The sequence below is a fragment of the Mugil cephalus genome, chromosome 10 (assembly GCF_022458985.1).
Source record: "Mugil cephalus isolate CIBA_MC_2020 chromosome 10, CIBA_Mcephalus_1.1, whole genome shotgun sequence".
Classification (NCBI taxonomy): domain Eukaryota; kingdom Metazoa; phylum Chordata; class Actinopteri; order Mugiliformes; family Mugilidae; genus Mugil; species Mugil cephalus.
In genome coordinates, this window is record NC_061779.1 from 5,373,319 (window position 1) to 5,398,569 (window position 25,251).

The window sequence follows — 25,251 nt, forward strand, 5'->3', positions numbered from 1 at the left end:
AATAGCGAGCTGGACCTGACGACAGGTGTCGCACATCGGCAGTTGTGACGTTTTTTTTGGGCGACAATATATATATATATATAAAAACACGTTTTATTTTAATGTTACAAGATCACCACAAATTCAAATTTATAATTTTATTTAAAAAAAAATTAACGAAGTGAAATAAAATGCATTTGAATTAAATACTCGACAACAAGGAGTAGACTATATGTGCTGCAACGCACTATGGGAGTTGAGAGCTTTTGTTGGATGTTATCTGTTAAACCACGAGTGTGAGTAGTGTGGCATTCAATGTCATTCAGTTGTAGCGTAACTTTTTCTGATTGTTTTTTATTTTTTACTATTGACTGGACAGTTATCGCTTTTCGAAGGCAGTTAGCGAAAAACGACTTTAATCAGCGTCCTTGCCCCGTATCGCTCGCCACGGAGAGCCGCAGCAGAGGACCGAAAGAGCCGCGGGTTGCCGACCCCTGCCCTGGGGAAACAAATGGCGCTGGTTTGGTGCGTGCAATGCAAGGAACTGGGGAGGCGTTGTCCATACACATAAACAGTCCACGGTCCAGAGCTACGAGGATGGTGGAAAAGAAGTGAACAGGTATGTGCAGCGGGGATGGCATGGTTGGAGAAAGGTGGCACATGTGCTGCATGAGACAAGAGTACCAGCAAGAATGAAAGGAAAAGTTTACAGGATAGTGAGAGACCAGCGATGTTGTATGATTTAACAGGACGCCATGGATCCCCTGTAAAATTTGTATTTAAGGTGGATTTGAACATAGGATTATCATATATAAAATTATTATATTATCATTATTATTATTATATGAACATTATTTGTTTTTTGAGTGTGTTGGAGATTTGTCCAAGTGTGATATGACTAATATGACTATTCAGTGAAAGAAGTTATGCTTTTTTCAATTTTACATAACTGCCCTGGACATGAGACAAAAGTATCACAAAAGTGTGACTTTAAAAAAATGCTACAGGTAGATAGACTGAATTACAATAACATCCCAAGATGACATACTATGTTTTTCACAATTATTGGCTGCCAAAAACATTTATATTTATTAATTGCGTTAAGTTTAAACATCTATTTGAAAATGAGTCCTAACCTTTATAATTTTAAAGTTCCCTGAAGTTCACATTGACTCACTCAGGGTGAGAATAATTTCTGAATGCAGCAGGGAAGTTGATTATTGTGAGCCTTGAACACCTCACACAGCGCAGTCAAGAAAGGCAGATGAGTCAGAGATGCGATGGCTCAAATGTTGAAACTGATTTATATGAACAAAAATAAATAATAAAAAATGTTGCATGCTTAAATACATAGGTTCCTATCATGTAAATCGTTGTTAATATTCCCCTCCCCTCAGCCCATAGGTGCCAAAGGCCCTCGCTAACAGCATTCTGTTGCTTTAATTTTGAAGACAAAACCACTGAGGTGTGGCGAAGCAGCTGTAGCTCTGTACATATCCACTTGATTTAAAAGTTTAATAAGTGAAATGGTTTCTTTTCAGACGTGTCTAATTGATTCGAGCATTCAAGCAGGAAATTCCACATGTCTTCAAATTTAATCTGAATGCACGGAGAAGCTGCTCGAGCCGTGACCTCCTCATTCCTAGGTAAAGTGGATGCTAACAGATGTAGGGAAGCCAGTCTGTCTTATTTTTGTACATAAATCACACGAGTTTTAAAGAGAATTTGAATGAGGTCGGTTGCACAGGTATATTGAGATCAGATCTTTTGCGTGTTCACTTTAGGTACATTGTGGTGTGCTCATGTACTGATTATTCACGCCTTCTACAGTAAGTTAACATGTACAAGTATGAAAATTTTGTTTAGTGCCTCTTATTTGATTCTCTATGCATGAACTCATGAGTAAAAATAATGTGGCAACAAAACCCAGCTTCTCATTTTCTGTTTTCTGCTCAGACGATCCCGCCTGATAAGTGGATGGTAAAGCATTATTATTCCATGGTTGGGACAATTGATCCCTCCACCCCACTGCTGCGAATGACAATTGTTGCACAGACACTCTAATAGAAGAGTCCTGTGCAACCCTCACATTAGAGTGGAAAAAAAGATTATTCTGACTGACAAATTACAGGAACAGGATTCTAATCACACAAAATGGGCTGGAGTGAAGGTGATTCACCCAGATTCTCAGTCTTCTCCCCTGCTGCCCCTTTACAAGCTGTCATATTAACCCAAGTTAAGCAAACTTTACAAAAACACTTAATTTGTGTTGTTTGTGAAGACTTTCAGCAACCAGTATACAACAAACATCTGCAAATAAAATGGAGATTTTGGAGTCTAGACCCTTTCAGGGGCCATTGGCCAAAGGTTGGATGTTGCACGATTATTCCAAGGGAGACGCCACAGCCTGCCCACTATCCCATGCCTCTGTCCCTCAGAGAGACAAGGATCCGTCTGTGAACACTGTCATGTACGACATAAATCTAAATCTAAAAAAGAAACCACCAGTGACAGACCATCGTGTTTTTCCTGGAGGCCATGTCTGACTAATGTGAGGGAGGAACAGCCAGGATCTGTGTCAGAAAAGACAAAACCACATCAGAAGGACCAGGGAAGTGAAGAGTGCAACGCTTTGTGCTAAATCGTGACATCTGTCGCGGCTACCAAACAACGTCACGCCCTCTCCGTCACAGCGACAAGTCCCCACTCATCACGACCCAGTGGACGGGAAGGGAGCGTACCTATGTGTCCCGGGTCCCAACGGGAAGAGGCTGGCTGTGGCCAAACCACTGAGACAGTATAGTTCTGGGTGTATTTCCTGCTTTGTTTTGTAATTTTTTCATTTTCTTGTTGTATTTTTAAGTTTTACTTCCTATCTCCTGCCCTGTGCACTGTTTTTTGTCTGCATACTCCTCCCTTCATTCATTTCACCTGTGTCTCATTAACCCTCTGCCCATGTATATAGAGGGTATGCATTGACGCCACTTCCACCCAGGGCCATGTCCCCCTGAGTGGCAAAAACGCAGTGAAATGTAGCAGTAAATACAGCGACACCAGGAAAAAAGTGGATTATCAGATCAAATTAAGGATAATTGGACTCCACAATGATACATATGAACTACCAAATAAAAAATGATCCACAAACATTGACATGTGGCCCGAAATCACTTCTCTTGATATTCATATGGACCTGATTTCAACGCCAGGTAATACTATACTTATACTTAGCCTTAGTTTCAGTTAGTTCATTTCAGTTGTAGCTAAATAAAAGATGCTAATGCTAGAGCTTCATTGAGCCTGTAAAAAAATATATCTCCGACTGCTTTTCAAATCTGTTGGTGGTCTACAGTCAATCGGACAACCCCATTTTTTTGTTATTTAATTTCACAGTTTAGATGCTATTAGAGCCTATGATTCAAACTAATGCTGCTCACCTGTCACTTTTTGCCACTCAGTGGCCGTAACCACGAGACTTGCAAATTGTCTTTTCTGCTATGTTACGCCTGTTTGTATGACTCGTATGTTTTCTAGTTCTCACCTTTCTTTTGGAGTTCCTGCTCCTGCCGCTCATTTAGTCTCTTGCATTTGGGTCCTACTGCTCCATAACTGTGGCCCCTAGCATCTGGTCTTTGCAGGGCGCGATGATAGGTCCCAACGTACTCGTCCTGATACTGTAGTCTGGGCCGGAGGTGGCCAACAAAAGACATTTCAGGTGCAAATTTCACACTTCATATGAAAAGATGTTAGGATTTAACATGTTTCATAGCCAGTAGCCATGTGAGTTCGTTGGAGCTGATGGGAGTCCTTTTGTGTTCGGAGGCATGTCCTCACTGTGGTGTTGCCAGGAAACCTGCAGGGAATTATAGAAAACTGTAGCTAATATAAAGTCCTGCTCATAACCCGACAAAACATGATATTTTTCCTGTTCGTTTTTGTAGGTAATAACCGAATGAGGTATAACATGTAAATTGTTGGCCTTTAGAGGTGCTGCTGGTAAGTGGTTTTTGAAACATTTGGTTAGGGCTGCATCTGTTTCCAGCACCATTATATTCACTGCATGTATTCAAGGAGACATGTCTTTGACAGGACCACTCATGAGGACATTTACACTATCTTTAAGTTTTCATAAAGCCAGTTATTGGACTTGAATTGGGACCAGGAATGCGCATGTTTAATGGTTTTCAAGCTGCATTAAGATATCCTATTCATGCACAAGAGTATCACTTAAGCATCCACATAATGCAATCCTGCACTTAAATGCGGTCGTGCGCAAATGTGAGAGCGCTCGATACGTACTTAGGCGGACGGGGATAGGCAGAGAGAGCTCAACACAGTTGCAAACGGAAATAAAATGCAACAAAATGAGGAAGACGACGCCCGAAAGGCAACGAATACACGGGTTTGTCCACTTTTCTGAACAAAGTATTGAATGGTTCCATCCCCTCCTTTCTGCAAGATGTTGACCATTTAGATTTGAGAATCCATTGTTCACAAAATCTCACAATGAGACTGTACATGCTTCAAGCGGAACAACTAGAGCAGGAAAGGCGGTAGACTAGAAATTACACAAGAAGGGGCTTCTCTATGAGGCGGGTGGAAACCGATCGATACCCTCTCCACTTGTATCGCTTTCCAGCACATTCATTACATGTACATAATTTAAGTAGTTCCCATAATTTGATTGATAGGAACACAACTAAGAGACTGAAAGAGCATCTGGCAGAGGCTGTTTGTTTGTGTAGGACACGACATAATTGATTTGAAGGCTTTTAATGTCTAATAACTTACTCGCACTATGCATATTTAGAGTTTTATCTCCAATCAAATGAAATTCATTAAGATGTTTTTTTACGGACACACATTCCACAGTCAGTCTCAGAGAACAGATATCCAAATTAAATCGGTTGAGTGTATCCGGGTTTAGATGACACACAGGACTGGCCAGGAGGAAAGTGTATTTTATTTCATCTAACCTTTTTATAGACTCGCGCTGCTTAAGGATGCCTGTCAAGGCCTTAGTCGAGTGATCTGTCAGATGGAAAACTTCAGTTGCTGGATGACACTCCGGAGAAGTGGGCAGAACAGGCTGGATGTCTGCTAACACGAAAAACGTCAGTGTCAAATGATATACCACACTGTACACGGATCAGCCACAACATTAAAACCACTGAGAAGTGAATGACATGTGAATGTTATCTTAGGCATCTAGCACCCACCTACACCAGACCATTAGGACGGAAAATGTGAGATTTATTCTTCAAAATAGTGTTAATCCATGTTATCAATAGTTATACTTAGAGTAGAAAGTTTAGTGTGCCAAAAATTGTGGAGACTCTCTTGTTTAAAAATCTATTTTAATTATTACAAAACGATGAAAGATCTTGAAAAGTTTCGTAGTGTTTGGCGCTATGAGGTTGTGCTTTGTTGTGTTGTGGATGTTGAGCTGATCTTTGGGAGCGGTTTGAGATGAATTCTGGGAATTTTTGGAGACAGTTTTGTTCTTGTGTCTTGCTCATTATTTGCTTTTGTTTTTATTAAAGTATTTTTTAAAAATCAGAAATCTCCCTCTCTCTTCTTTCCATTGTTCTACGTTGTGACACATCTTGGAGAATCCAGGAAGTGATCTGAAGGTTGACTCCTCCCCATCGACAGACAACCAATCATAATCATTTTGTGGTTTACTTTCTAAAGTTTGAGAATGTTATTTTAGCCTTTTTTGGAGTATCGCAAACAAAGAGGTCCATGTACAAGTTTTTTATATATAGTAAGAAGTAGTCTTAATCTTCCCCTTTGAAGAATAAACACCAATTGAACAATGAACACCAATTCTAACAAAATTAGGATGGTGGTCATATTGTTATGCATGATTGGTGTGGTTGCCTGTTATGGTGTAAGGAGGAATTGTGTCCTCAAGACACAAATAGAGCTGATTTATTTCTGTTTGAGTGTCATTAACCCCATTAAACTGGTCAAACAGTGGTGGTGAAATGTCCTCTTTAGCATTTTTGGACAACGTAGTCCCTTCCTACATTTACACACTTACTCCAGCATTTGTTAACTTTCTCCGAAGAAGACTGTATCTTGGATCTCCCGAAAATGGTCCACAGTGGCCATTATGTCTTGAAGCTGCGTCCACAGAGCTCCTTCTACCACGCCCCTCCACTATGTTGTCGAGGACCTTCTTGCGCGTTAAGCCCGCGAGACCTTGAGAGGTAGCAGATGACTGCACCGAGACTGATGTTTCCATTTTCCCAGACAGTGCTGACTTGCATTTTTGGATTTACCTGAAACAGAAATAGCACAGACGTTATTAACTTCAAACTTTCTGTGTAAACACTCAAAGAGTTCAGCTGCACAGGCGTGTGTTGAGAGCTGTATAACTCATTTCCTCAGGCTACCTCAGGCCGGCACCGTATGAATCACCCTATATTACATCCCTGACACAGTGGAGTGAATAAGTAGCAGCACATTCACTGCCAGGTAAAGGCCTTTGTTTAGCTGAGAATGTTAAAGGCATTTGTATTATTTTCCTGCTCATTATCATTATGTTTTTTTTTATCATAATATCCATTTATCTTAAGGTGAATTGATATCAATTTAATTTTCATGGTTATAAGGGTATATTTATTCACTAGGTCTATTAAATTACAAGGAGACAAAAGTTGCTGTTTTTTTTCAGTTTAGATGTTCAGATGTGGAAGAAAGACGTGTGTTGCACAAACCATTTGAACAAAGAAAGATCATAAAAAAAAGCACATTAGTGGGGCACATTAGTCGGGGGCCTTTGGGTCTTGTGCGTTGAGGGGAGGAGCCTCTGTGGATCATCCCACAGATACTTGATCAGTTTGGGATCTTTTCAATTTGAATAAATGAATGAATGAATGAAAGCTTTATTTCAAACATACAATGCAATACAAAAAAAAGACAAAACAAAATTTTTTTAGTTGTTCCTTAATCACTTTTGTGTGTGTGTGTGTGTGTGTGTGTGTGTGTGTGTCAGGCTGCGTCCTGCTGGGGGTGGCTGCTGCTGCATGCCTCAGTAACATCCACATGAATGACAGGTTTAAAATCGTCATGGGGGAATGTTGTATTGTCACAAGGTGCTATATACTTCTCATGCCAGTGGTCATAATGTTACGCCTGATCGGTGCACATTTCCAAAAAGCCTCAATAAAAAGCTGTTGTCATCACTAATAGCTGGATAATAGAGGAGCAGCCAATGAAGCGGTCACTTCAGACTCTCTTCTATATCAATATAGATGTTGGCTTGCTGACTTGTGCACTATGAAATGTGATACTAGAAGGAATCAAACTCCCATAAATACATATCTTTTATAAGCGTTCCCTGATTTGTACAAGCTGGGATGACAGGGAAGACCTAATGGAGAGAGGAAATCTATTGGGAACAATCTGAAGTGGGAGTAATAAGTGGCTGCTCGTCAATCACAATACTGCCACTGAAGTGCCCCTGAGCATTGCAGCCAACTGATACTGCTCAGTGACCATGAGTGTAAGACTGGGCTTCCTTTAATACAACTCTCAGGTATGATAGCGTGTAAGTGCTTGCTAGCTGAAGTTGAATACAAAACAAAAATAAATATCTCGTTGACACAACATTTAAGGAGCCGTATGCAAGGTCAAATTGGCAAAAACCTGCCATGACTCATCTCATCTCTCACATCTTTTCATCTTCGTCTTCTCCCGCTTTGAATGCCACGCCGGCCGCTTATTTACACACTTGAAGACAAAGTCATCCGAGCTGACTGATGCGACTGTGGAGTCTGTGGCTGTGAGACGTGAGACATGAGCGTAAACAGAAGAGTCACGTGCATGCATGTAGAAAATTCAGCAAATATCTAATCGCCAAATGATTCATCGGCAATGCTTTAAGGTTGCAAACTCAATCTGTTCGGCTCTCCACGTGGCTACTGGCTAGTAAACAATAGTTTACTGCAATGAAGTCATGCCCAACTTGGCTACTTACCGTCTGTTCCAGCTCTCCAAGCCAGCTCAGGTTGAAATATTCACTAAAGCAAACAGGGTTATTTAATTTTGGGATGTGGTGTAAGAATATACGAGTTAAACCTGTTTTAGTTAACACAAGGTTCCCGAGTAAAAGGGGAAAGAGAAGGCTTTGCAGGTCAGTGAGGATTAGATTTTTGTACACAGTATTGATTCATTTCAAACGCTGGGGACACAATTCAATACTGTGTTTACTTATTCATTAGTATTTTTTTTAAAGTCACAGTTGAGCACACTGCAGTGATTATGCACAGTGGCCAACAGTATCCTTGCATGAGACAGTAACTCCCCATGTAGGACTAGCTAGGAAACTTGACTGCTAAGAAGTGCTACAAACCAATCATTCCGTCCACAGTTTCATTTCAGATTATTATGTTGTGAAAATATCCAAATTTTCAGATGTGGTGAAGATGAAAAATGAGAAGACCAGTTCCTATGTGTCTTTTTGACACTGCTGTTTGCCAACTTTTCTAACACTTTTTGTTTGTAGCCATTGGCTTGGTAAGATGAACAGCCAGTCAACACTGCCAAACCTCGGGTCAGAGCTGCTTACCCACTGCATTTGACTAAGACGGTCATGTTCCCCTCTGGGTGAACTCTAATGACTTTCTAATTCCTTAATTTAAAAGGCTAATTTCTACCACTCTGATGAGCAGCCAGTGGAATCATAAATAACATGATAAACATAAAATAAAATAAAATAAAATAAAAAGTAAATGTTAACATTTGCATTAAGAAATGAAAATATTACTACTCCTGATTGTGGACAAGACCAAGGACCTGGCTGTTGACTTCGGGAGGAAGAAGACACCAGTGGAGTCCATCACCATCCAGGGCCTGGAGGTGGAAGTAGAGGACTGCTACAAGTACCTGGGAGTCTACATGAACAACAGGCTGGACTGGAGGGACAACAGTGATGCTGTGTACAAGAAGGGCCTGAGTAGACTCTACTTTCTCAGGAAGCTCAGAAAGCTTTCAATATGTGCAGGGAGTTACTAGAGTCTTTCTGCCAGTCTATTGTAGTGAGTGCCCTGTACATATACATGCACATATAGTCGAAGTATCATCCAAATCGCCAACTCTACTTCACACTGCTTTCTACTACAGGTCAACCATAGACTGTACATGAATAACATATCTCCACTTCCTTGTACTGGCCAGACTGTACACTAACTACCTAAAATTATTGAAACCATCCTTGAAACAAAAATTACGTGATTTGTATTTTAGCATTGGCAGTTTTTCACAGGTGCCAACTGGGGCCAGTGCCCCTGTAAAATTGCTCCTGGCCCCTGTTGTGGCCCCTGTGCTGAACGGATAATAGATTTATTAAATTCTTCCGAACTAACGCGACGGAGCGTTGGACACGGACTCCTTGAAGTGCTACACACACAGTGTTACCCTCTTCTGAAAGACTGGCAGCGCGAATTTGGAACTTTGGATGTGAAAGCGAACAGCCAGCAGCCCTGCATGGATTACTGCAAAGAGGCCAAAGTTGGAAAACGATTCAATTTCATAACATCAGTGATGAAATAACGTCACATATTCGTATTTTACTGTTGTTGTTTACTGTTGTAACAGTGATAAAATATGTTTTCACTGCGCTTAATCACGACTTGGTCATATTATGTTTGTGAATAAGCAAAGCTATTGAAGTCACTAAACATGATGTCATGTTGTGAAATGGGTGAAATAACCAACAGCATGAAGCTACTTGTTTAATGAAAAACTTGAATGGCCTTCTGAGAGTAGATGCTACAATCCTCTCCATTTTATTTTTAGTACACTATCAACATGAAATGGAGCAAGGAGGACATTATGTCCTTTTTTCTTTTTTATTTCTATTTTTCCTTACTGTACATGAAGAAAGAGTGAGATGATGAGTGTGGTTTAGATAAAGATAGCGTGATTGTACATTTAAGTCTCATGCTGTGAAAAATAACTGCGTGTAGCTAAATGCTTAGATTAAACAAAAGTCTCATTGTGCAGATAAAAGTTTTATTTTGTGCAAAAACAGAAATCTTATTTTACAAAAAAGACAAACATGGTTTCAAGGTTTATTGAGCACATTTTATTTAATGTTTATTGAGACAAATAATGTTTGTCTTATTGTATTAATACTTAATGTATTTTGTTTTGGTTTTAAATAAACTAGACTAAAAATTTGATTGCCCTGTTTTGTCCTTATATGTGCCCCCCTGAAAAAACACTGGCCCCGTCTCGGCCCCCCTAATTTTGATCTAGAACCACAACTGTATTTTAGTGTTTTAGTTCGGACCAAGTCCCGTCCACTAACAAAGAGGAGGTGGAGCTTATAACCTATACTGCAGCCAGTCACTAGGGGGAGCTCTACTTGCTTTGGCTTCACTTTTGAGGAGCTGTTCCTCCTTCCATCTTTGACATACAGTCCATGAGGTCAGCTCATTGTTGTATGGCTCACATTATCATTATGATTACTGTAAGAAGCTACAAAAAAACCCACTGTGAACCTGCTCATCAAATGACAGGTTTGTGGTGTCAGGGTTGGATCTATCTATGGCATAATACTGGACTTACATCGAGCAGGTTGCCGGAGGCACGACTTGAAATGAATTGCAATGTTCTGCTGTAATTGCTGGATGTATAAATAACATTGCCATGATGTGCTGCAAGGTGATTTTATGTCAGTGTCACGTGTTCACTCCACAGCATCCAGGAGTAGATAAATCAAATGAAACCGTTCGTGACAAGTTCTTCAGATATGACCAGTATCAACCTTTTCCTTTTTTGATTCTGCAAAGAAATTACACAGTATTTAAAAGTTGATTGTGCTAAGGGCCTTTCTAAACTGTTACCACAATGTTAGAAATATAGCATTTGGTTAAACTGCTTATTGGATTTGAATGCAGCTTTATTACTAAGCCAGAATCACACAGGTTTGTATTCTTTTTTTTTTGTTTTTTTCAATCTGACAAAGATTTATCACATGACATGTTCACATTCATATATATTTGACACAAAATGCATTATAAATGGCTCATTTTCAGTTTTGGTGTATTTCACAGCTGTTACAAAACACACAGAACGCTATAGTTTACCGTGTTGACTCCGGTTCAAAGCTTCCAGAGGCTTGTTTTTCCCCAGGCAAAGCGAATTGTTGTGTTGCATCAGGATGTCAGGTTCAGTGATCCGGCTGTCTTTCTCTCAACATAACGTGGCGTCTGCATTGCTTCCCTTTGTCTGTGACGTCTGCTGTGTGTGCGCGCGCGCGAGCGCGAGCGCGTGTGTGTGTGTGACGGGAGACGGAGAGGGAGTCGGAGTGACAACGGCGCAACGATGAATACCCTCAGATATCCAGTTTGATTTATAGGAAACGCGCCGAGACTCTGCAGAGAGGTTTCCACTTGTAGGAGTTGTTCTCAAACCTTCCTTGATTTACACTCCACGGAACAATTCTGGTGGATTGCACGCTTTGTCAAGGGGACATAAAGTGCTTCTTTCTTGCATTTCCGCCTCTTTGCCCTTCACTTAAAAGTTTGCTGTTTAGATTGAAAAGTCACTCACTCTGGATTGAACACTTCTACCCCATCTAGTGGCAAAATAGCTCAGAAACATACAGTTTACAGTGACACCAAGTCAGATATCATCTCTGTTTCGCATCCTATCACTGGAAATAATTCCATCATTCCCTGGTTCTACTAAATGGAGGAGAAAACCATTTTTGTTTACCTCTGTGGACTGCGGAGAGAGGATGGGGGGAAGAAGGGAGGGGGAGGGAAGTGAGGGAGAGAGAGAGAGAATGTTTTGTGGCTTAAATCAGATAAATGGAGCTAATTGCTTCCCTGCGTCCCCTGTGTGTCCATGTTGTTGTTACGGATGATTAGCCCAATGAATGTGAATAATTGGAAACATGTATACATGGTTATGTTGCAGGGTACAGTTCAAGGTTTCGGGACCACTGAGGATTTGCTTTGTCTAGAGGGTGTAGCAGGAACGTTTAACATTCAGGGTGCCGACGACTTTTAATTATATATTATAACTAAACAGCCGTTACTGTAAACCTTTACAGCCGCTCAGGCTCGTTTCAAATGGATTCGCGCCTCACAGAGGAGCCGTAGGAGCGGCTATATTTGCCACTGTTTTCATTCTGTTTGCCTTGTAATCGTTCCTGCTCTGACACGTGGAATCCCAGGGCACACAGAGTGTTTGCTTTCACTTTCCCTCCTCACTTTGCCACAGATCCATATTCACAGGGTGAAGCTTGGTTTGATTGTGCAGAACTTACGCGGAGTGCGTTTTACTTCGCAGATGTTGCGCAGGAGGTTCGGTTCGCGAGGAGTTATCTTCAGGATGTGAAAACAGATGTACGCGGCGATCTGTGTCACTGCACGCAACGTCCAGAATAACTCTGATTATATCACCATGGTGTCAGTGGGGCTATTTTTGCTGAAGCTTGGATCATTTATTTTTATTATTATTTATTTCTTTATTATTTTTACAGAGGCTAGTCACCAGGCAAAAGAAGTAAATGGTGCTATTCAGATTGCATTATGCAAAAATGACATTTGCACTTGCACTGACATTTTTTTTTTTTTTTTTAGTTTGTGGAAATTATTCTTATGTCACCTGTACACCTGGAGCTTAGTTTTCCTTATTTCATATCAAATATGAATTAAAAAATAATAATGATAATTGAACTGACACACATCGCAAAGCTCGAGCTCTCTGCTTTCTGTGTTGCAACTGTTGCATTGGGGTTTGAATTAATTCCAGCACGTGGCCAAGAATATTTCCAACATTAAATGAATGACACCTCATGCAGACAGGATGTAACATGCAACTCAGCTGCCTTTGTTTTAAATTTGTTTTGTGTCAAAAGAAATTGCACAATAGCCCAGTTGCACTTAAAAAAAACTAAATAAAATGCTAGTACAAAAGAAAATAGGAGAATATATATATGTATATTGTATATCGAAAGTTTTAGAACACAGTATTTATTTATTTTGAAATGTATGCAGTTTAATGTCTCATTTTACTCTAAAATGAATAAAATAGATTGACGTTAAAATCATGGATGGAATCACTATATAACTCAAAATATACTCTAAGCTTTGGACTCGTCACAGTCACAGTTTTTCTGATTTAACATGTGAACACACTTGTGACTTTCTTTCTTTCTAAAATGGAAATCGAATCTTTTTTCAGAGAGGTCTTCCCAGTTTTGTTGCAGAAGTTCCCAGAAATGTGTGGCACTCGTAGGGAGCTTTTCTTTCACTCTTCTGTCCAGTTCATCACAAACCAGCTCCGTGGGGTTAAAGTCTAGAGACTGGGCCATGGTCCACTCCATGTTTTCAAGCTTTGCACCTCGTTTTTATCCTGACGTAGTTCTGGTAGAGCTTGGACTAAAGTTTTGGGTCATTATCTTGCTGTAGGATGAAGCCCTGACCATATACATGTGCATACACGGCTCTTAAAGAATACATGCTCATTTCATCAGTTCGAAAGACAAAATCCTAAAAATCGAAAGGGATTGGGATTAAAATGCTCTTGTGTGTTTACAGGAGTGAATCGTGAGCATTGTGCAGAAACGAAGATGAGCCTAAAAGCTATCAAACTGCCACCGAGCAGACGTCCCAGCTATGATTTGTTGACTCCGCTCAGCCGTGGCTTACAGGCTGAACATGACTCCTCTTCTCCTGAAATCCAAAATATCCCGAGATGAAAATTCGAAATATCTGTCAGGAAACATTAGAATTGGTTTGATATCTTGATCCAGCCACGCCATTGTAATTGCCTATTCCGCTCACCTTCCCCTCCGGGCCAACCACGTCGGCCCCTCCACAGCTTCAACTGGTGTGCGCTTTGAACCAGGAACTTGCCGCTGATACGTCCCCCAGTGCATTTTCTTTATTGATAAGCGAAAATGGCAGAAAAATTGTCCTGGAAAAGCAATTCCTCAGGCGTCACAACAATTCTCGCCCTCATTTTTCACATGCATTGACAAAGGAAAGGGGAAAATGCGACTGCTTTTCCTGCACTGCTTTTCCAGAGATGCTGAGACCTAACCTTTTTCATTTCCCCCGCTCAAGATGGATATATGCGGAAATCTGTCACCGCATTATATACATCCTCATGAACGTGTTTGTACGTGTGAGAAGCAGACAGGCAGATAGAACAGGCAGGGAGAGTGACAGCAGGAGGCTCTGAATGTTTCCATTATCTCGGAGTTCAGTTGCTTCTCCTTTGAACCGCCGACTCGACTGTCTGTTTCCCCCTCCGTGATTTGTCTGTGTGTTGGAGGTTAAGGGTACTTTGCATGAAGATTAAGTGTGCTCTGTGACAGCTCTACCCCTTAAGAAAGACTGATGGGCTACCGTTACAGACGTCTGACCTTTGGGCCCTGAATGAGAAAAAGTTTGGCGCTCGGTGATGAACGCGCTGCCGCACCTGGGTGCAGGGGCGCGCCGTCAGGACAACAAAAAAATAAATAAGAAGTAGTCGCTAAGATTGTTAAATTTTGTATATTTTGCAAAGAAACCATAAACCCCATTAAACCTGTGATGCACACAGAGCATCAACAGCATCGCTAGCACCTTGTGCCCCCAACTCTGTACCAACAAATAAGAATGAGAATGGGGTTACAGAGTAACCAAGGAACGCCACTGTCTGGGTGTCTAAATCTTGCTCTTAGATCACAGCTGAATAAAATACGAAAACGTCACAGCCCACTCAGTGAAAACATACTTCAAACTTTTTCTTTTTTTTTTTTTTAGACTACTATGTAAATACCAAAAAGACAATTCCCCCGACTGCATGTTTTATGCCATCAGTGCTAGGCCTAATCAGCTACAGAGTTGAATTTAAACGAGCCATCCTCCACTTTCATAATTATGTGGTAGTTAATTGATTATTCCCGGCTGGAAACTCAGAGGTCACAGTCGGTTACACAACAGTCTGACTTTAGCTATTGAGTGTTTCACTCAAGGACACCTGAGCAACAAGGGTTTAAACTGCAAAAGCTGCCTTCCCCTGTTGCTCTGTTTTAGGATTTGAACAGGTCTTTCTCACCTGAAATAACTGAACATATGTTCCTTGGCATTTGTTGTTGTTGTCGCGGCTTATTTTCAGCTGTGGATGACATGAATAATGAACGTGAATAAATCCAGAGAGCAAAAGAAAGTTTTTAAAAGAAAGTCTGGAAATGTAAACGATAACAGAAAGATACAACAAAATAAACCTCCAAAAAAACAGAAGGATCAAATTTACTGAATTAATCATGAGGCACGTACTGTACTAAACACCCACCAAGAGACGCAGACACTGTGGGCATGGGAAAAGACGCGTGTGCAAATGTGTGTACTACTTGTTGTGCCCTCTTTGTGTGCACTGATTCAAAGCAGTCTGAAGAGAGATCGCCACAAACTAAATAAGAAATAACTCCAAAACAAGGTCAGAGCCGTCTCGGTTTCCTCGGGAGGCTGAGCTCGTTTAATGTCTGCCCGTAGCTGCTGGACATGTTCTACCAGACTATCGTTGCCAGTGGCCTCTTGTACGCTGTGGTGAGCTGGGGAGGCAGCACTGAGAAGAAGGACACCTCGCGCCTGGACAGACTGATACCGAGGGCGGACTCTGCAGTAGGGGGCAGAGCTGGGGTCCCTGACATCAGTGGCGGATGAAAGGACCTTGAACAAAGTCCAGGCCATTATGAATAATGTCCACCACCCTCTACATGACACCACAGTTGGGCAGAGACGCTCGGTCAGTGACAGGCTGTTGTCTCTGTCCTGCTCCACGGACACGTTGAGGAGGTTGTTTGTTTCTATGACGTCAACCTTTGAGGAAACAACTGGACTGTGGAGGGTGCACAGTTTATCGCTCCGTTCTTGTTTTTTTTTGCCTTTTTCATAGAGGGAAATATACTGGAGTTCTTTACCCTCCTGAGACCCTGCGTCCTCAGATGGGGATGTTAAGTTTTAGGTTTGTGGCAGCTTCTTATTCTGTTCATTAACACTTTTATCCTCATAACTAGATACAAGGGGTGTAAAAACACGGATTCATTCTACAGCCGAGAATCCCGTGTCCACATATGAGGACATAATTATTTCCAAAAACTACGTCCTCTTCGAAGGTGATGCTTAGTTTTTATAGGTCTTAGGTCCTACTTATCCCAAATAAAGACAAATGTAGAAATTAAAAAATGCATACAAAACAAAAGCTCAGGTCTCACGAGGTTAAAATAAGAAACATGTCAAATATCTGCTCACAGGAGGGGGGTATGACATGGACAGGTCGCCAGTCCACCGGGGGGCTAACACAGAGAGACAGACAACCATTCGGCTCGCGCCTAGGGTCAATTTATAATCACCAATTAACCTAACAATCTTTGGAGGTGGGAGGAAACCGGAGTATCTGGAGAAAACCCATGCAGACACAGGGCGAACATGCAAACTCGAAACCTTCTTGCTGGGATGTGTCAGTGGGGATCATGCCTATGTTCCCTGCTTTGTATGTGGCTGTGGAACACAAGACCCTTTTTTTAAAAAAAGGTTAGGGACAGGCTTAGGGACCCGGGGAACATAGGTACGCTCCCCGTCAGTGCCAACCACAGAACCGTTGTGCCGCCATCACTACTCTAAACCCTTTAAAATATATAACTTAAAACATAAAAACACCCTAAGAGTGTTGCTTTACAAGTATCAAGAAATTGATCATAACAAAGTAAGGTTGCTCAGTTTTCTGCAAACACAAGGAGCAAAGAAGAGACAACATTTGGACTTGGCTGACCTATCCACACTGGCTGAACTGAAAGGAAAACACCAAATGAGCAATTCATAATGTGGCTTGAAGGGAAGGAGCTGCTTGCAAACAGTGAGGGGCTTCATTTTTTTTTTAAGCCAAAGGCGTGCAACGGAGCTCTTTAGTTCCATTACGTGGGATGATGGTTCGACCGAAATGTTCAGCAGTCTCAAAGGGAAGTTTCATTCTCTCCGGGTTCCCCGCGGGCATCGCAGCTATTGTGTGCGTTCCGAGGACGCATTTATGGAGGCTCCCCGTGCGCCCTCGCTTGAACCGAATATAAAATGACAGAACCCGTAAAACATCCTTAAAAAAAAAAAAAAAAGAAGAAGAAGCGGATTATAGATGCTGGTATTAGGGCTATAAAGCTGCATGGTGAGAAAAAAATAAAACGGACGTTGATGAATCCTCGAAACCTGCTGCCGATCATTTAAAACTCCGCAAATGGACTGGGTGTCCAGAATCTAAATTGAGGGATGCTGACCCTCCACTTAGATGGAGACAGAACCCGTACACCCCTCCCCACCACCACCCCCACTCTCTCTCTCTCTCTCTCTCTCTCTCTCTCTCTCTCTCTCTCTCTCTCGCTCTCTCTCTCCCCCTCTCCCCTCCTTCGCCTCTCCCCCCTCTCTCTCTGTCCTACTCATAAATCTATTGGTCGTGGTCTCGCCTTCACTATCCGGCGCTTTGCTCATCAGACTGCAGTTGTATTTGGGGGAAGTTGGCAGCTGGCGGCTCACGGCGAAAGGCTTTCCCTCTCTCTCTCCGGCGGTTGGACAGTGGAATTATGAGCAGAGCTGACCCAGCCTCTATCACCCTGTCTTGAGTCTGTTTGTGTTTCACACCCAGAGAAATTGAGCCGACCATGGAGACTGGAGTCCGCATCCTCTTGGCGTTCCTCTTCCATCAGGTAAGACCGAGCAGATACGTGTGTGCGTGTGGAGAGAGGGGAAGAGAGAGTGTGGGAATTAGGGACTATTTCACTGAGAGCGATCCGACTCTTTTGGTCATCCGCCTGTGGTCTCGCTCGGGCTGCACGCTTGTGTTCATTGCGCAAACAACTTTGTCCCTAGTCTGCACGCGGCGCTATTCCAGCGCGAATCCGTCCGTGCCCGTGCGTTGAGGAAGTTTATCCACGGCGTAGCGCCTCTTTGCGCACGGTTGTCATTTGGCACCGAGTCTTGCGGGGTAGAGGGCGGTCGAGTCTGGCAGTCTGCAGCGCCCGTTCACTCCAGGAATCTCTTTCGCGTTTTGTCGAGAGAGACCTAAAGAGAGAAAGAGTGGTGTGGGGAAAAAAAGGTAGGGGATGGAGACGAAGGGACCGTGAGAGAACGAGAGCGCGGGGTGTATCTCGCGTCTATGTGCAAATCACGGCTCCTTGTCTCCAGTCGCATCTATATTCCGCTCAGCCACCAAGTTGAGCGTTTCTTTTGGGGGGGCGGGGGGGCTACGGAGGAGAGCGGAGAAGGGAAAAGGCGGCGGGGGTGTCAGGGAGGCAGAAGAAAACTAACTTGGCTGCTCTCCTGTGCCTCCTTGGCGTCTCTCGTGGGTATTTTACTCAGTCTATTGGTCTCGGCAGACGTGGGCTCTCTTGAGAGATCTAATAAAGCCTTAATTCCCGCCGTGATAGAGCCACTCGCCCGTTTGATATGACTTTAATTTGGAAGAGTGAGGTGGCTCGGAACAGCTGTTTCTGCCAATCAGGTCTTCACAGGGGTATTCAAATGAAGAAAGGCAGCACCCAGGCTGCACGGTCTCCTTCCACGTTTGTCACATCCTGGCTCAAACAACTTGTTAGTGAAGTTACCGCCTGCCTGCGTGCCTTTCAGGGAGGAGGCATGCAGCTGCAGGGATGCTCTTTTGACCTTTGACCCGAGCTGAATCCTCTTCCTTAACATCGTCACAAATTAACTCTGGAGCGTTTCTACTGGTGTCTCGCTGCAAAGGTTTAAGCAGCAGCTAATCTTAAAGCAGCCTCGCAGAGACCATCTCTAAACACAGCAACGACGGGAGAACCCTGAAGCGTGGTTGGCAAACAGCTCATTTGCGAAAGTCTGTGTTGTTGTGCTGCTTCTCCCTCTCGCTCCTTCTCTCATCCTCCCTCTCATCCGGCTGCATTGGGAGGCAGCAGACAGCGCAGCTCATTTAGTATTTCCTGTTTGACCTGTGTAGATTTAGCGCTCACGCTTCCTGCAGCGCATTATTCACTTTTAATTGGATAAGCCCTTGGTTCGATTTCCGCATCGTGGTCCAATCTTTTGACCGCGATTCAGGCTAATAGTGCTTATAAAGAAATGATTTAACTCCTTATTTTATTGATTAAAACCTGCCCTCGCCTGCGTACACGCACACCCAAACACATCTCACCTTACACACACATTACTGCAATTGTCAGGGGGGGTTCCATTGACCAGGTTCACTCACATTCCAGAGAGCAAAAACTGGTAAAACATGCTTGTAATAAAGTGATTTATGTTTGTTATCTTTGTTTGCGCGTACCCGCTGTGGAGATCTGCTAAAAAGCACACACTCACTCAAACGCTGTGCCAGATTTCTATCACTTTCAGTATATGATTCTGGATATCCTTTGGCCTTTACTTCTGCTGTGATTAGCAGCATCCGATCGGATGGATATTAACACCAATCTGCCACAACATAAAAATCCACTGAGGTTGACCATCTTCTGACAATTCAGTGTTATGCTGGGAAACTTTTGGACCTGGCATTTAGTCGTGTGGATGTTACTTAGACATGTAGCACCCACCAAGACCACCCACCTGCAATAGGATCCACCCACACAAAAACAGTTTAGGATCAACTCAAAAAAGCAAGAAAAAAAAGCACAAGATGTTGACCTGGCCTCCAAATTCACTAGATCCCAAACTGATCAAGTATCCGTGGGATGTACTGGAGAAAGCCTGAGCCGAGCAGAGGCCACTTACCTCAACTTGTAGGACCCAAAGGTCCCCCCCCATTAACAACATTCTGTTGCCCAGAAGGCCCATGTCCAACAGTTTTAGAGGCACAACAGAGACCTGCACAATCTTAGGAAGGTGGTCATAATGTTATGCCTTATCGGCCCTTGTACAAATTTTCAAATCTCCCCCGACGCCCCCTCGTCTTGGTGATAAATCCCTGTTTTCCAAATGGAACACTGAGCGGTCTCTCCAGGTGGAGCAGTGATTTAGAATGAGCACACACCAGCTCCAAAGTGCAGGTGCAAAGATTTTCTCCCCTTTGCCACTTTGATTCCTTCTTACATTTCTGTGTGTACATATATTTGTGTGTGTGTGTATTTTCTTAATCTTAATGTTTAAAGCCTTCCCCACCCAGAGAGACTGGTTGGTTACCTTAATGGATCTGATCTGATAAACTTAATCCGCCATTTATTTTCTCCAAATGCGCTGTCGTCCCACTTCACCGGCCCTGCGTCGCCAGCTGGGGGATGGCGGTCGCGCTCGGTTCGATGCGCGTCTGCGGGCGGATTTGCTGCTACGGCCTGCCGTTAAAGGGCTGCAGCGGCCACCGGACCGTTGACGCCACAGCGGGAACGGAAAGAGACGGACGCAGAGGAGGAAAAAAAGTGTGGCGCTGAAGTCACAGGGTTGCCATGGTGTCCTGTTACTCATAGACAGGGCTGACCTTTGTGGCGACATATACATACACAAACGCGCACGAACACACCCCGAGACCTCCTCGCACACTTTGTCCTTTTATCCTCCGTCTGACTCCCCTTCTCTTCTCCTCTCGCTCGCGTGCACTCAGGCCTTGCGGACCGGTCATTGATCAGGAATTATCAAAAAGAGAGGCCATTCCTACGTCGATTGGTGATTCATTATTCAGCAGCGCAGCAACAGGTGTGTGAGTTATAGAGCTCACACACACACATCCTGTAACGGTCCATGCAGAGTTTAGGTCATTTCAAATCACACTAAGTTTATTTACAGCCCGAAAGAGTTTACGCCATCCTCAGGAGACAATAATGAGGGACGCTGAGGTCGATATGCCCCCGTGCCCTTTCCTTTCCTGAACTCTACCTGAACTGTACAGAAGGAGTCATGTCCATCTCAGGTAACAATCAATTCCCCTCCCAAAGCAGACCCCCAGCCAACCTCTTGTTTCCTCTCTCAAGAAGGTTTCTGCATTTGCGCCGTCCTCTCAGACCTGCCACCCCCTCCGCTGGCCGTGATGGACTCCCTCTCATAGAGCGGCCTGGTCAAAGACGAAGCGCTGCAGAGTCTAATGATGACGGTAATGAGCGATGCCAGTCATTAAAGCCGGGGTGATTTCGACCCTTCTTCCGTTCTCCCCTGTCTCCCGTCCTCGCCCTTTGTCACACTTCCCCGCTCTCTTCTCATTCTGCCGCCGCGTCCTCTCGCGGCGCTTCGCGCCTGGTGCTTCGTCTCGCGCAGTCGAGCCCGCCAGAATAAAGGGTTGAGAAAAATTACAGAGGCAATTTTTTTTTTAACAGTCTACGGAGACGCGCAGAAGACTTGAAAGAAGCAGGGAAGAGGAAGCAGCCCCGAAACCTTTGCCAGACTTTGCTGACTAAAATGTACCCTGGCGTTACTGGGGTTCTCACAATCGGCTGGCAAATAGGCTTTCTAGTACGTTGCTTTGAGGCTTCCGTCTCCTTCCCATTGTATTTATCTGTGCTGTTTCCTGTATGAAAGAACACTGCCAACCGCAGTCTGCGGTGTTAGAGTGCTTTTTGTAGTTTTTTTTTTCTTTGTGGCGGTGGTGGGTGGGGAGATGGGGGTGACAGACAAATCTAAAAGCTTCCTGTAAATACAAAAAAGCCGCACTGGCGCACACTCAAGATTTAACTCCGAGGGACGCTGGACACACATACCTGCGCCTCTCCGCGTAATGGGAAAGTCTGAAACACAGAGTGAGTTTTTTTATTTATTTTATTTATTATTTTATTTATCCGCGCGTTCCCCTGCGACTGTCGCTGAGCAGCGCCGCTCCGTAACGGGCCGCGAGGTCAAACGCTATCTTAACTCGACTCAGCGAGGGTGTGACCTTTGAAGGAAAACACTGTGTTCTTCAATCTTCTCTCCCTCGACGTAGCCTCCGCGCTCTCTGGGGGGGTGGGGGGGTTGGGAGCGGATGAGAGAGGAAGATGAAGTGAAGGGGGATGAGGTGCGGAGATAGCGAGGGTAATAATTAAAGTAAATATGTCCCCTTGGCGCTCCATTAGAATCTAACTGCATTTGATATAAGTGGCCTAATTATGCAAAACGCCACGTTGCGTCACTTAATCATCAAACGTGCCAAGTGTGGGGGAAAAAAAAAAGAAAAAAGACAGAAAGCCCAGCATCCTAGGAGAGTGGATTAATGGCTTATTTGTGAGTGAAGAGACCCACAAACACACACACACACACACACAAAAGGGCCTTATTAGGCATGTGTGAAGGACACGGCCGCACAATGCCATGCCGTCCCTCCAGTTGATCACGCTTTCATCTCAGTTTGTTCTCGTCTTGTCAATTTCGTGTTCAGACAAGGAGACGAACAAGCACGCAGATGACAGACAGACAAAGGGCCATATAGATACCCAGCTCCAGATAATGAATGAAAGAAAAGCAGCTGTGCCCCCTGTCAAAATCCAAAAGTGAAGATGTGCTCCACACCTCTGTCACTTTCTCCGTCTCTCCCTGTCCTTGCCTCTTCCTCCTCCTCCTTCCTCGTCCACCATCCGCTCCAACAAACACCCTCTGTAACACATTACAGATATTCATGAGCTATTCACCCACCCGCCCCGTGTTTGTGTGCCGCTTTTCCGCGCTCGCAAACATCCAGACATGTCATCCACTCTCTTTGGCTGTCACAGACACACAGAAAAACACAAGCATCAGACTATGTTCGGCAGGAGGCACGGGTTTCTTTTTTCGGCTCCTTCTCTATTGCCACGAAATGTGTGAATCCACAAGCAGCACAGTGGGAGTATTCATGTAAAAAAAAAAAAAAAAAAAAAAATAGGCTGGTACTGCAGGGTCCTATTTCTTCTAGAAGACTAGTTTTACTGATGACGGTAGCAGGCGGCTCTACTGTATGTTACATTAGCCTTTCAGTGAGCAGCGCTCAGCTGTTGGTGAGATGCGCCTTTTCTTTTTTTTTTATTGAGTTATGAAAACGTTCTCGAGTCTTGAATAAGAGCCACTCTGCATTGGTCACTGAATAGCCAGCTTTTCTTCTTCTCTTCACTTGCTGCATTGTTAATTGTAGCCAAGGGGTCAAAAAGTAGTCATGGAGATTTATGCCGGCTGCACTTGATCTATTTTTCATGAGAGTAGTAGTAGGTGAGATGGCGTGCGCTAGGGGACAAATTACGCCACTGACTTGGTGTTCCTGTCTGCATATTCAGGAGGCACAAAAAAAAACAAAAAAACAAAAAAATGGAGCTCCTGCTTGTCCTGCCCTTGTATTTACTCTCACTTATCAAACTAAATGGAGCAGCGGGGAGGAAAATTCACAATCTTAACAGTTATCCACTGTGCTGTAATGAGTACCTTGGGGGTGAGAACACAACAGATTTCAAGCTGACCTAGCCCCATTTAGGCATCACACAGAAATTTTGATGAGCACCTAAAACAGAATCTCTCTGCTTTTGCTTTCAGCTAGATTTGATTTTTTCTTAGTGGTTTTCTTTTGCACTTAAAAATCTTTAAGAGCGAATCTGAACTCTCAACCCAGCCTGCTGTATACTCGCCTTACAATATCCCCGTGGATGAGTCTATGGCCAGGTGAAAAAAGTGATAACTCAGCTTGTTTAACCTTTAATGTTTCTGCCCGGAGGCTTAATACTTTATACCTCCACGTCAGTTTGACCAGACCATCCTCAGACCGTAACACTGTAGCCCAGTGCTTCTCAAAGTGTGGGGCCGGCCCAACTGGTGGAGACACATGGCAGGAAATTCATTCTGTTTTCCAGCGATGGACTTCCTACCTGAACGATTCCATTTGCTCGTATTGATGCTGTTTCCAAGCGTCAAGCAAAAAGTTGGATCAAAAAGATGGAACACATAGAGCAAATGTCAACTACGGAATCCCTAAGCGGCCATGCGTTCACATGTTATTTTTATCCATTTTCCCTTGTTTTCTCAAGATCTTGAGTTATTTATCTCATTATCGCTGCAAATCTTGAGATTTTGATACATTTAATCCGAAGGAGTTCCGTCATGATGACTGATGGACGCTCTTAACAATATAATGTAGTAAAATAATATCCTAATTTAATAGTTCTACTTTAAGGTGAGCCATTTGTTTTGTGCTTTAATGTTTGTTGGATAACGATTCATTTTCTGGAGATCTTGAGATAAAGAGTTATTTATTGGAGGAAATTAACTTGTTATCACAGGAAAACAGAGGAAATAATATGTATGAATGTATGGCCACTTAGGGCTTCCGTAGTTGACCGAGGAGGCCAGGAGATAGAAACCTTAGTAGGACTTGTCTTGGACAACATTTCGTGAAACAGAAACATAAATAAACCTGACTGACAAATAAGACACAGCGCCGACTACTGTTTGGGGGGTGTTTTTACAGAGCGAGCCAGACTGACAGGCGGACGAGTATAAATGTCTTGCACCGGTGTTGGCTATGTTCGTAGTTGATGCCGTCTATGTCCCGCAGTACTTGGCAGCTTGGTCTCCATTGGTCTGTAAAAGTGTGTGAATGAAGTTAAAAATGCACTATATGTAAGTGTGCTTAATTTACAAACGCTTGTGGGTAATAAGAAGTACTACCTAAAACCTATTACAGTATGTTGCAAACAGTGGATTGACAGGCAAACAGGAACATCTGTAAGTTCCAACAGGTACAGAAATCCTAGACTCACTGCGACAGTGATAGAGGACTGGATCTGTTCATTCATCTTGATTTTCTACATTAAAACATTGAAAAAAATTTGAAATTTCACAAAAGTTAATGGTTGAAATATAGAATTTGTGCCCTATAAAGTGTCCTATAAAGCGTTAACTGTAAGTGTGTATGTGCATGAGTGTCTGTGTGTCATATGCTACAACAGGCACATTTGGTTTGCAAAGAAGGCTAACAGAATAGGAGAATAGGAGTTGGTGGCAAAGACCTGGATTAGACTGATTAATCACCAATGTTATTTGGGCTGCATTCTTTATGCACACACACACACACACAGCAACACACAAACTTCTGCCAGCCAGTACACACTAACAAAGCCTCTCATTTCTCACTTCCTAATCCCTTCTGATTGGATTGTTGAATGCATCCCCATTACAATCCGACACTTGTTTTGAAGGAGTCATTTGCCAGTTGATTCCGAACTGATCTCAAGGTTAGTGTTGGAAAAAAAAACAAAAAAAAAAAAAACACACACATCAAATGCAGCTCTACTGCATAAGAGAAGACAAACACAGCTGCACCTCTGCTGCGAATATCAAGGCAGCCTAAAATGCGCTACACCCAGGCACGGTGTTAAAGTTAGATAATCAT

General features: G+C 43.2%; 1 protein-coding gene across 1 annotated transcript in view; it reads left to right on the top strand.

Annotated features, from left to right (window-relative positions):
• The first annotated feature begins 17,408 nt into the window (after window positions 1–17,408).
• cdh13 (cadherin 13, H-cadherin (heart)) overlaps window positions 17,409–25,251 on the top strand; it is a 340,354-nt gene continuing 332,511 nt past the window's right edge. Inside the window, exon 1 of the mRNA XM_047596634.1 lies at window positions 17,409–17,686. Coding sequence (XP_047452590.1) covers window positions 17,642–17,686 — 45 coding nt within the window. The 5' untranslated portion in view covers window positions 17,409–17,641. The remainder of the gene's footprint in view (window positions 17,687–25,251) is intronic.